This window comes from Eurypyga helias, unplaced genomic scaffold (genome assembly GCF_000690775.1).
Source record: "Eurypyga helias isolate BGI_N326 unplaced genomic scaffold, ASM69077v1 scaffold28870, whole genome shotgun sequence".
Classification (NCBI taxonomy): domain Eukaryota; kingdom Metazoa; phylum Chordata; class Aves; order Eurypygiformes; family Eurypygidae; genus Eurypyga; species Eurypyga helias.
The window spans coordinates 58,799-71,635 of NW_010224218.1; the positions used below are offsets into that span (position 1 = coordinate 58,799).

At 38.0% G+C, this 12,837-nt stretch overlaps 1 protein-coding gene across 1 annotated transcript in view; it reads right to left on the reverse strand.

Moving 5' to 3' along the window:
- The window catches only part of ARPP21 (cAMP-regulated phosphoprotein, 21kDa), a gene marked incomplete at its 3' end in the record, with an annotated part of 65,104 nt that extends 52,655 nt beyond the window's left edge, over positions 1-12,449 (reverse strand). The window contains exons 1-10 of the mRNA XM_010160955.1: positions 12,380-12,449; positions 12,120-12,288; positions 10,217-10,422; positions 9,800-9,841; positions 9,368-9,409; positions 8,392-8,481; positions 4,115-4,265; positions 2,774-2,852; positions 1,390-1,449; positions 358-498 (exon numbers count right to left, since the gene is read on the reverse strand). Coding sequence (XP_010159257.1) covers positions 358-498; positions 1,390-1,449; positions 2,774-2,852; positions 4,115-4,265; positions 8,392-8,481; positions 9,368-9,409; positions 9,800-9,841; positions 10,217-10,384 — 773 coding nt within the window. The remainder of the gene's footprint in view (positions 1-357; positions 499-1,389; positions 1,450-2,773; positions 2,853-4,114; positions 4,266-8,391; positions 8,482-9,367; positions 9,410-9,799; positions 9,842-10,216; positions 10,423-12,119; positions 12,289-12,379) is intronic.
- Positions 12,450-12,837: the final 388 nt, after the last annotated feature.

The following is a 12,837-nucleotide window of genomic DNA, read 5'->3' on the forward strand; positions in this document are numbered from 1 at the left end:
TGGTATCAGGTGAAAATGTAAAGCAACGAGCTTGTTCCTGTAGCAAAGTCGTGGCACTAACCAGTCCGGGAAAGTAACATTCCAAGATAGTGTGTTAGGTTTGTTGCAAGAGACAAATCGGCTTGATTTCTCTTTATGCATCTTTATAACCTTAAATAACCTCAAAAATGCGAGCCCTGTCCTCCCCTTCCACCTAACAATAAACAGCACTCACTCTTGCTACAAAAATTTTAAACCAATATATTATAAAAATTATACATTAAAAAAAAAAAAAAAAAAAATAAAGCCACACAGCCATGGTACAAACCAGCTCTTGTGAAAAGGATCAAGGGAAAACACATCAGTGTTGCTACTTACATTCTTGTATTGCTGGTCTTGTTGATAATTACAGATTTTCCAGTCTGATCCACATTGTGATCCATCCCAAAGTAAGCTGCCACTCTGTGCACTAACATCCTCTGATATGATGACATCTGAGGGAACTTTTTATAGTGATTACTGGAAAAAAAAAAAAAGAAACCAAATCACACTGATAATTTCATTTCCATCTGAGCTATAAAAATAATAGCAATACATTCGATAATTCAGTGGACAGAAATCTAACTGAAAACTACTCCTTTGTGCATTTATATATAAATGTTTGCTACAAGAAGGCAGAAAAAAAGAAAGGAATTATTTTTAGAGTTTCTAATAAACACATTTTCATGCACTACACTGGGACAAACAAAGCTCACACTTCACAGTACCTACTGCGTATCCTGTATACTGGGAAGAACTCATCCCCCGCACACACACTCATGCTCCCTGCACGAACAACCCTGCAGGTTTGCTGAGACACTGGCAACCGCTTTCTGCCTTTCTCCCAAAGGTCAGATGCAGGGCGATGCTGGAAAGATCTAGTTTGGCAAACATTTTTTTCTCTCTTACTGGCAAATTGCTTATTTCCCATCAGCATAATTTCTTCCTCTGCTACTATTCTGATTAATTTTTAAAGCTGCAGAAACATTTCATTATAAAGAACACCCAGCAGCAAGAATCCCTCCACCCAAGTTCAGTTTTATTTTCCAGTGCATTAGAATAACGTAGCACACAGGGAAACCTGTGGGGTGGAATATTTGATCATCCTCTGCACTGAAAGATTTAACCGTTTTTTTGGCCTTAAATGAGCTGAGACAGTGTAATTATGATGCAATGAAAAGCAAAACGTTTTCATTTACATCTACTGTATTTTAAGCAGTACCACCATATGTCAGGAAATAAAAGCCTGATCTTGAGGCATGGCAGAAACAGCGCTCGGGAGCACTGCGGTCCATATGAGCGTATCCCTCACACAGCTTGCATTGCTACACGCACACGTGACTTAAAAACCAAGTATGGAACTCGACTTACTTGTTGTCACTAATAAAATCAATAATTTCCTGTTCCATTTTCAAGAGTATCATCCTGTCCCTGTCAAAAAGAAATGCACGGATTTATAGCATAAGCTACAATTAGACATTTTAGATGAAAAGATAAATATATCAGTGTTTGTAAGGCCATTTTCCAAGTGTTGTCAGCCATCTCGATTAAAAATGAAACGTGCTTTGCCCTGGCGCATCTGGAGGAGGCTGCAGCCTGCTGTGCTGCACCTTCGCTGACATACGTGACAGATTCAGCTCTTCCCTGAGCTCAGCTATGGTCTGAGAGCGATCACAGCCTGGTGTGGCTGGAAGCAGCCTCGCGTAGAAAGGCTCTGATTGCTATAGAGAGCTTTGGTCCTTTTTCACTCTTTTTTTGATGGAAAATGAGATTTCCAGCTAGCGCAGCTCCTTCATGAGCGGAGCTTCTGGCCACAGAAATTTTCAACATTTTGTCTGAGACACATGTTCCACGAGGCATTGATCTGCAGGTGAGAAGCCTGGGCACGTCTAACCTAGTTAGAGAGCACAGCGGAGAACAACGCCTTTGAACGATGGCTCCCAGGAGGCAATGCCAGAGCATTTCTCAGTCAAAATGCCTGTTTTCAACTGGAAATTCTCAGATGTTCCTTCCCACCGTCCCCTCCTGCCTACATTCAAAAAATTCCCCCGCATATTTCCACACACACGTTTTTCCTCTAAGCTTGACAGAGTCCATCTCTCCTTCATTCTTTTGAATTTTTCTCATTTTGTGCAGATAAAATGATTCAAGGACCTTCTGTCACCTATAGTAGAGTTTATGCAAGCTGTTAGGTACCCAATTATTCCTAGTTCCTCTATAACTGCAGAATTACGCAGTCCCTATTTAACAGATTCAGTTGAAATGAATGTTGAAATGTCACAACATATAAAAACATTACAGATCCTTCTTTAGACATTTAGAGGCAAATTTAACAATGAGATGAGCTTGCTGCTTCAAGTGAAAGCTATGGGAATACAGAGAGCAGAACTTGGCACTGGGCACAGGATTTAAATTGTGTACAGTACTGCTAAAAGAAAGCTGCTTTATATCCATATACAAATCTCCACTGCAACGGGTATAATGGATTACTGCGAACACCACATAGAGCTATATGCAAGAAGGTGAGGACAAAGACCAGATGTTGCTGAAAGTGAAATTAAGCAATGGGTGACCGGATGGGGGAGCAGGAGTTGATGACTTTTTATAGCTTTTTGCTCGGTTGACAGCCTACGTCCTTCACATTTGCCCTCATAACCAACTCCAGAAATAATAAAACACAGTGTACAGTTATGGGAACTCAAAGACTGCCAGCTATAATTTCAGGAGTGCCAGTTCTAATGCAGAAAATACCTACCTGGGGTTATTCTTCAATGTGTTAATGAGAAACTCATGCAGATCTATGCCTGTTGAGTCTGTATACTCTTGGCTGCAATCTGCAAAATAAAATCAAACACCCCCCACTCATTCATTTCCTTTCAACAGTTACAATTAAGCTACGCTGTAAATCACAATCCATTTTCCAGTAACAATCTGAAAGCACATGCTCTGAAAGGAAGTGTTCATTTGGAGCTCAGCCAAGAAAGGTGTATGCTCGGAAGCATCAGGTGGACACTCACCGTTCCTCTGTACCGTTCTACTAAGAACACAGCACCAAAACTAGACACGGAAAGAAACTGCTGGCCATTTGAAAATCACAGGAAACCTTCAATGCCTCAAGACCCTGTCAAGTTCTTTACTAAATAATATATTTTTTAAAAATATGAAAGAAAAAAAAACACCAAGAAAAGTTCTCCTCTTCCCTGTGTCTTTATCTCGCTTAATACATGCCGTACACCTAGCAAATGAGGCATCGTGCCAGCGGGAATTCTATTTGCATTAACAGACTGAAATCCAGTGACGCCCGAGAGTGGGCAGGTAATAGCGATGCGTGACAGTAGTCAGAATTAATTTTTAAGCACTGCTACACCACTTGACTCAAAAGTACACACGGATCCTCAAGCTGGCGTGAGCTGTGAGAGCTCCATTGAAGCCAACTGACAATTCACACCAGCTGCGGATCCATACCCAGGTAGGCAATGATTATTTTTGGGAGATTGCACTGCAACTTTATACCATGCATTAATAAAAAGATTTATTTTTTTTAAGAAATACCAAATTCAGATACCAAATCTGTTCTGAAGACGACTTATTAGGTGATAATAGTAGATTGCACCGCAGATTTAAAGGTCATGGATAGATTTTCTTACAGCATTTAAGAGAAATTCTCCATGAGAGAAGAACAACAGTGAAGAAAATTACTCTCTGCCACCTACATTGCACAAATGAAATGCCAGATATTATCATTAATGGGGAAAAAACAGTGTATTAGAATCTTACACATATTATATATCACACATATGTTTCCATACATATGTGTTTATACCAACACAGTTAAATATTCAAAAGAATGAGTTCACATTAAAGAAAATTAAGAACCCACAATTACCAAACCTCAGTTTGGAAGGTTTCTTCACTTTCAAAGCCTTTTCAAATTAATACGAAAAACTCATGCACACACATTCCAGGTTCTGAATTTTCTCCATGTATGAAAACACTTCTACAGTGTATTTCTATACACAAAGAAATGCATGCTTACAAAAACATACAATCCTTTTTACAACAGTTATTATAGCAATCTAAGTATTTCTAAGTTTACCTTTCGATAACATTCTGATCTTGTTCTTTTCACTGTTTTTATCTTTTTCTTTATTTTTATCCTTCTCCTTTTCTTTCTCAGAGTCATCTTTACTAGATTTATCTTCTTCGTGCAAGCTAGGAAAACTTGAAAGCTGTAGTTGGATTGATTCCTGTAGGGGGGGGAAAAAAAAAAAGGAAGAAAAATTCAGGCCAGATTCAGTAAGCTTCTTATGGCTTCCAACCTGCAGAGATTTGCATTAAATTATGTGTAGCTAGAAAAGCTGAAGCCAGATACATTTCTTTCCTATTTGAAAAATGACTTTTTCCAGGAGAATAATGACATCTTAGAGGCCAAATTCTAGTGGTAAATGTATCTTTTTCCTAATATTTAAATACTATAAACTTTTAGTCTACCTATATTAAAGGCACTATACTATTCTACACTTCAGTAATTCTCACTTAAGACTTATTAGAACAGTGGAATATATTTTATGTGGGCTTTAAGTAATTCTATAATGTAATAAATACGACACATGTTAAATGATATTTGATGGATAGAAATACGAAAATTATAAATTATTTCTTCCTTATTAAAAACCCCTGGAGGTTCATACAAACTATTTTGCACACAGAAGCATAGTATCAGCTAAATGGAGCTTTCAGACTCTGATAGTAGAAAAGTGCCAGCAAATTATAAACTCAGTTGTATACATGAGGGCTTACTAATTTATCAGGCACTTTCAATATACAGATATATGCCAACATGCCTTTAGTAAAAGGGGTGAAGTGTGTACTGGGATTTTCAAACAAGCTGTGGTAAGTGAACTTTTCCAAGGCATAACAGGTTTTATCTTCAACATTTCAGTGACTGAGTCTGTTTGAAAGCATGCTTCAGCTAAAAAAGTTAGTTAAAACTGAGAATTCAAGCTGGTTTGTGTTTTCCAATTTGCTTTAAAGAACTTCTTATTCCAGACTTACAACATTATTTTATATTGGCTTTGTTTTAACAAAACACAACTTGTTTTCGTTTGAAGTTACCATGGCATAATTTCTGTATTTCAAGTACCACCGATCTGGTTCAATGAAATTTAAGAAATAATACTTCTGTGTTCACATTCTTTTGAAGAAAAAAAAAAAAAGCCAAAATAATGCTATGTTTTAAGTAGTGTAAAAATGAACCTTTGAATTAAGCTGTTGCAAAACTCTCTGGTGATGCAGTTTTCCTTAACAGAAAAGAGTCCTGCATGCCTGGTAATTTTTTGGCATCTTCGTAATGAAAACCAAATTCCCCAATACTGGAGAAAATCAGAGTTTCTCAAGTTCTAGTAAATTCCTTCCCTTCACATTTTTTCCCAGAACAGTAGCACATCAAAAGATCAATACAAAACTTTAATGTAAGGGGTGTGTTTTTTTAAAGCAGCCAGGCCATTACGAATACAAAAGATACATTCAATAATTATTATAAATTTTAGGTTTTGGAATTTTTTGAAGAACTACAAACCAGCCACCACAACACATGTAAGACAAGATCCTAACGGGACAAGGTATCAGCATAAACATGCCACAGTAAGACAGAAGTAGGGTAATTTCTCAGTTTAATCATTGACTTTTTGTGAAGTTTGAACGTGGCACAAAAGACTTGAGATGAATAGATAGCACTGTAAAAGAGAAACAATGCCCGAGAGCCAAAATTTAACCTGAACTACCGTCCTTAATCCTTACTTCTGTTAGTTTTGGCTGACAGTATGGGTGAAAAACTGAGGATACATAGGAAAGAAGGGCAGCTCCTGGTTATTTGAGATAAGCATAGAAAAAAAATGTTTGCTAACCTGATCAGTTGCACTCAGAGGACTAACTTTATGCCTGCTTTCTTCCACTTCAAATGGCAGTTCAATTTCTCATTCAAACAACAAACTTTGGATAGACCACTGCCAAGAGACCCCAAAGGATAACTCTGATTCCCTGCGCTACCCAGAGCAGAGTGACTGCGTCACTACCTTTTCAAAACTGGAGAAAAATGTAACTGGCCATATGCTGTTCCCAGGACATAAATCCTAACCTTCACAGTGGTTGTTAAAATGCACTTAGGAGAAACAACGGACTTTACACATAAGGACACATATGAACATAGAATAGATTCTATCTTACATGTAACATAATGCTTATATATTTGCACTAGAAGAAACACACAAAAGGTCTGTAGAGTCGTGAAAGCAAGCTACTGTATGTTTTCTTAGGTTTTTATTGATTTTTCTCAATAATAAAATACAGTGTTAATAAATACATTGATACAAGGTAAGTATAATGAACAACAAAATAAAATGTTCAAATTGCAATAATACACTTCTTGGTCAATAGTATAACATTAAAGGCAACATTCCTTTTAAGTAAGGACATAGTGAACCATTAGGTAAGCGTTCAAGATCAAGTAATACAGGTAAACAAGTTTTTTCCCCTATTCAGGAAAATGAAGGCAAGTGTTCAAAGATAAATACAAACATCAAGTCTGCAGTACAATCCATACTCAGTAGTTCTGGCAATGTACCGTACATTCTCTGGTATTTATTCCCTGTGCTTTGTAAACCATTAAGATAAAATAGTAATTAAAAAAAAAATCCAAACTGAAAATAAGCATTTTCTCCTCTATAATTAAAGCAATGCAATTTGGTTGTCATAAAACTCCCTGCATCCTTCAGCCAGTCCAAGGAGGAGCCTGTAGGTCCAGCTTTCCACGGCAAAGCTGAGCCGCATTGGTTAGTAAAACGTCAGTGAGAGAAAAAGTGCAATTCCTATCTAATTAATCACACCAAGCCAGTTGTGTCTTTAGGAAATGGATGCTGGGATCCAGGGAGACATTTTTCCTCCCATAAATATTTTCAATAGGGTCCCAGAAATCTTTGCTGTAGCTGGTCAGTCGGGTAGGACCAGAGGCTGTGTGTAACAGGAACCCCTCCTCCGCCTGGCGTCGGAGCGAAATCCGGACAGGGATTTTTCCTCAAAACCTGCCAGTGTCTCTGAAGTGTAATATAGGTCCTGTGCAGTACATTAGAAACTACCACGCAATGCTTAATACAATCTCTTTGCATTCTTCTCCTTCTCATTCTCCATTAAACAACAAAAAATACAAATCAAAGCAGAACAAAAGCCACGCATCTTGAGTAACGCAAGTTAAGCGGAAAGCGTATACCTACAACAGAACAACTGATAAAATAATCTACCAACCTACTGCATAAGCATCATTGTAGAGCAGTAGAACATGTAGACGTCCCCCTGCTAAACAACCTGGTTTTTGGTCTTTCAAAAAGAATTAAAAAAATATAAAAACCTCTCCAGACTTAACATCCAAGAGGAGAGCTGGATTTGTTTCATTTCAAGTCAATAAAGGAAATGGTGAGAAAGTACACTTAGATGTGATTTTTTTGTTCGTTTGGTTTTTTTGGTTTTTCTTTTTTTTGTGCTAAGCTCCCAAGAAGTCACTTGCTCAAGCTCTCTTGATGGCTGATCTCATTTGCACATAAAATATCTCATCAATTATAGGCAGTGCTCATATTTTTGTTTTGTTATTTTTGCAAGCCTTGCTCTTACCAAGCAAGCAAAGAAGAGTATTTGAGGGTTTTATCTTTGCTTTTTGAGATGTTTTTTGAAGGTAGTCTACAGAGACTGCCACCAGCGTTAACTGTCCAAGGTGAGGGGTGCAGGGGACAAAACTCTACCAGCTGCCGGGAATACATCACTACCAGTACAGATAAATTCAAAAACACACTTTCGATATCGGAAAGTCTACACCAAGAGTTTAGAAAAATGAACGCTACTCAGTCGGAGGCATCCTTGGCTCTAACAAGGTATTTGAGAGAGCGAAGGATCTGTGAATTTTATGTGAAGGGGGACACTGATATGAACTGGAGTCTCAGAGGAACCAGAAACCAGAGCATATTCATAACTGTATCTGGTACAGCCTTGAAAGAGATAGCCTTAGAGAAAGAACATATTAATATTCTTTTTGATTGTTATTATTTTTTTAATTTTAAAATCTGAATTCTTTTGAATTCTTTTCCATTTGCTGAAATTTTCAGGGGGTCTGGAAAAAAAAGCAAACAACACCCTGTGATATAGTATAAAACTAATATTTCAAAATAAAGTTCACCCTAAACCAGATAACTTCATAAAAACGTGTTCATTGTCAGATGCAATTTTTCCCCCGAGAAAGACACTGTTAAATGCCCAATTAAGTAACATAATCATGCAACTGAACATGGAGGTCAACCATGCACTTAACAACAATGATTGCAAGCGTACCTGATTATCATGAAGATTTTCTGCACCCGGGCGAGGGGATGACTCTTCGCACACAGCAAGGCTCCGGACAAGTTTTCCTTTAGCTCCTGACTGAATAAGAGAAGAAGAAAACAAAACAGACAACCCTTCTACTGACCCCAAGTCACATAAGCTGCAGACATCAGCTCTGCCTAAAATATCTGAAGTAACTATTACCTACACCTAGCTGGCAAAATCATATCTGCCTTTGATGCAAATGGAAAAGTATTCTGGAGGTGGTAGGTTTCTTTTTGCTTTTAATAATTTCTGCTACAGTTCACTCACTCCCACCGAAAATCTTAAACTGCAAAAGAATAGATAATCCAATACTGAAGCTAATTTACAAAGTTAAACTCAAAGGTTCCTTCTGTTCCTTGGGGTTTTGTTTCTTTTTTTTTTTTTTTTTTTCTTTTTCCACCCCCTTTCTTCCAGTGGTATTATATCCAAGGAACACAGACAATAAAATGTGTGAGTTTTATGGATTTGCACTTGGAAAATTAAAGTTTTTTGTTTGGTTGAGGTTTTTTTTTTCCTGGAAGCTATTTTTTTTTCCCCACTCCAGGGGTCTAGAAAGTCTCTGCTTTTTTTTACGTCAAGTTTAAAATAAAATTCAAACAAAAAATGCTAATTACTAAAGCAAAAGGAATGAGCTTTTTCCTCCCCCAGTGGTGCACACAAGCACACATGCTGTCTAACACAAGCACACAGCGAGCCCAGCAGCATAAAAGTATGATGGATAAATAAAGGGGACCCTGATGCATTTTACCTAGAGGAACTCCTCTGCCTTTGTGCAAGAAGATTATGGAGTAAGGGAGGGGAAATAAAAAAACACGACAAACAAAAAAACCCAACCACCACACAAGTGATGAAAGGCCACCATTTCAATTGCAGACAGAGAGTTGACTGGAATTCTTTATCCTACCATGACATGCAATTCCAAACAGAGATGGACCCTTACCTTGGATCTCTTTTTCTGCTGGTTCTGATTTGCACCTCGTTTCTGGGTATAGCAAAAAAGAGAAGCAGTTATCACTTCAGTAGAAAATGTGCATGACGAGAGCATTACCAAAGAGATTAAACCATTCCTAAAATGATGTTTTAATCAGTTGCTGACTGCAAAAACAACTTCCCCAAACTCAGTCTGGAAAGCAGGGAAAACCAAGAACCATCTCTGCACTTCATTCATTTTAAAGATGGGTATAAACCACAAAAACACACTGCACAGTATTCTGTAATTTTGCATATAATAATGTAAGAAAAGGCATACTTAAGTAAATGCTCCCCCTCTCCAAATTGCTCTTAAATTGTAGCCTCCCCCTTTATTTTTATATTTGATTGAGCAAAAAGGATTAAAACCCCCTCATCCGATAAAGTCTTCTTATCAAATTACCTTCTTAGGCTTTGCATAACAACTTTTTGTTGGCAGTAACACCTACAAACCAAACCACACATTAAGTAATTATTCATTAGTATTACCTGTAAATTCATGAGATCAAGGTAGTTTTCTAAATCCCCAAAGAGGGAAAACAGTCAAATATTTCACCAAGCTTTAACACAGACGTGTAGGAATTAACTTCTCAGAAAAATTAATAACATGGACAGCAGCCTGAAGAGTTTGAAAGGTATAACAAATAACAGCATTTATTTTATAGGAGATAAAAGGACCCAAAAAAAATTAAAGAAAGAAAACAGTCAAAATCATGAGACAAATGCAAGGGAAGCATAGGCAACCAAAGAGATCACAGAAATGGAAAGGCAATGGTAACACACTGATACTTAATGCGCCCATTCACTTTTCTTGTCTTACCTGCAGCTCTGACTTGGCATCGCTCAGCTTTTCCTCTTTCTCCTCTATTTCCGAGCTTTCAGATTTATTAAGGATACAGTTGTCCAGGTTTGCTTCAGAGATGGCAGTCTCCTGCTCTTTCACAGCTTCCTCTGCTGTCTCCTGGTTCAATTTACCTTGCTCAGACATTCTTCCAGACAGAAATTAAAATAACAAGATTTGGTGACCTGAAAGGTCAAGATATCACAACACAAACACACACAAACAAAGAAGAACACTGGGGGTGAATTTTAATTTTTATTTTTTTTTTAATTCCCAAGTAACACATTTCATTTTCTTTGATAAACAAACCCAAATAGGCAGCCCAGGAGCGGAAAGCTATGTATGCCAGATCTGAAGAGATGTACTGAACCTCCAATATTGGATAACAGCAGAACTGTGTCAGGTTAAACAAGCAGAGCTCCTATCCTAGCCGTGGGGGAGAGCGGCATTCAGGTAAGGCACTGCGACGCCCCAGCCCTGTCTCTCCCAGCCCAGTCCGGGGACTGCAGGCGTGCAGGCAGGGATGGTGAGGGACTATCCACTACACAGCTCCGCAGCACCAGGCAGGAAGGACCCATGTAGACTCCAGGTCTCTGGCATCTCTGTGCTCCCCTCCTCTATATTCCTCCCCATCACTTTTTTTTTTTTTTTAAATAAAAAAGAATAGCCAAACAAACAAAAGAAACAGAAATAAAACACAAGTGTGAGCAACAACACTGTTTTTAGCACTCGACCATGGTTTTTGTACATAGCAGAAGCCCATGGTGCTCACTGCCAGTTTAAAAAAAGTAAACAAATAAACATATCTTTGAAGAGGTAATAATTCAATATAAATATGAAATCTGAGTTTTTTCAATAAAGCTCTTGGGGTCAAGATTTTCAGGCATCAAAATGACAGCTCCATTATTAAAATCATAAGCCTCTTCCCAAACCCCATGTCACTCTGCAGCACTCTGAAAATCCTACAGGAAGCCCTTGGCAGGTATTTCTAATGAAGATATCTTAACTGAACTGCTGCATTTACTCTCCACTCACAATGGGTTGTTGTACAGAAGCTTTAAAGGCTTTTCAAAGTTAAAGCCTATTATTATTTTCTTTCTCTCTCTTCCCCCCAGCTCCCACTCCAAACCTCCCCCACTGATCAACTGTCAAATGAGACTCATGAATAATTTAACTTTTCTTTCCCCATCCATTTGCCTTAAGAAGCATCTTCAGGAAAAACAACTGCAGTTGACAAAGGGAGTTATTTCAGAAAGGGTCTTTTGCACTATCTTGCCACTTCTCAACAATGAAATAGTGGCTATTAAGCAAAACCACACTTTTTACAGCTTGTAATTAACATTCAGCAGATCTGGTATCACTTACCTTCATTTTTTAAGCTATATTTTAAGTGAAAATAAGACATACTGAGTTTTAAAAATTTACTACTTCCAATTTTTGCAAATAGAATAATACAAATTTTCCTACGTAATCTTCCTGTTTCAGAAGGATTGTGAATTTCACAAGAAATGAAGCTACACGGTTCATAAATAAACAAACCAACTGGAATATGAAGCTCACCGTAAGCCAATTCAAGTTTTGGGTTGTTCTTATTCCTCCCACCACCCTCCCCAGGAAATCCCGTGGTATTGGCTATTCTGCAGTTACAACTGAAACTTGAATTGCTTTGCTAAAAATTCAAAACCTGAAGAATGGCAAGACCTGGAACTGGTCTGGTCTGTTAAACAATCCTTAATTTGTTAAGGGTTTCTACCAAGAAAAGCACATGCACGTACAAGTTCCTCATAGGCATATTACTCCGCGACTCATCCACATGCTTACACAACGTTCACAAAACCAGTCACACTCATAGTTTACCAGTTCCACCAAAGAAGCCGTTTACCTGAAAAACTGCTATAATTCCCACTGTCTTTCTAGCGTCTTCTGTTGCTCTTCGCTGGTTAAGTCCACACAAATGATCAATGGCAACGTGAGTCCCATGTCCCCATTAACAGTTCAGAGCACCAATCTCCATGCCGGTCCTTCAGAGAGTTTGACAGATCATAGTCAACCTGGAAAGAGATGACAAGTAAACAATAACAGTAATGACCATGGTAGAAGGGAAGGATGCAATAGATAGGACCAAATTCTAACACTAATGACCAGCTTCAAGCAAATCACTTTCACAGCTTGATCCAGCTCCACCTGTCTCAAAACTGCCTGCTTCTTCTCTAATGAAGGCTAGAGCCGGCTGTTCAAGTCATAACAGCTCCTACGCAAGGAGCTAAAATTAACAATTGCATTATGCACTGAAGATTACTCACTTCAATTTTAACCTTTTTTAGTGAATTCCAGCACTTTTCATTAAAAAAAGCATATATACATATTTATATATAAGATCATCTGTTTGCTTCAACAGAAATCAATGAGGAAAAAAGACTTGCTTGCTTTGTAACTACAGAGTCTGCTCCAGTTGAAATTTCCACAGTCAAACACTACTGAAAAAGAAGCTAGGTGGGTGCTTTTAGAAAGTGACCTGCTTTGCCAGGGTAGTGAACCAAGACGTTGATTTAATAAAGGTGAGTAAAAGTTGAAATGATCAAGAACGGGAGGAGGAGAAA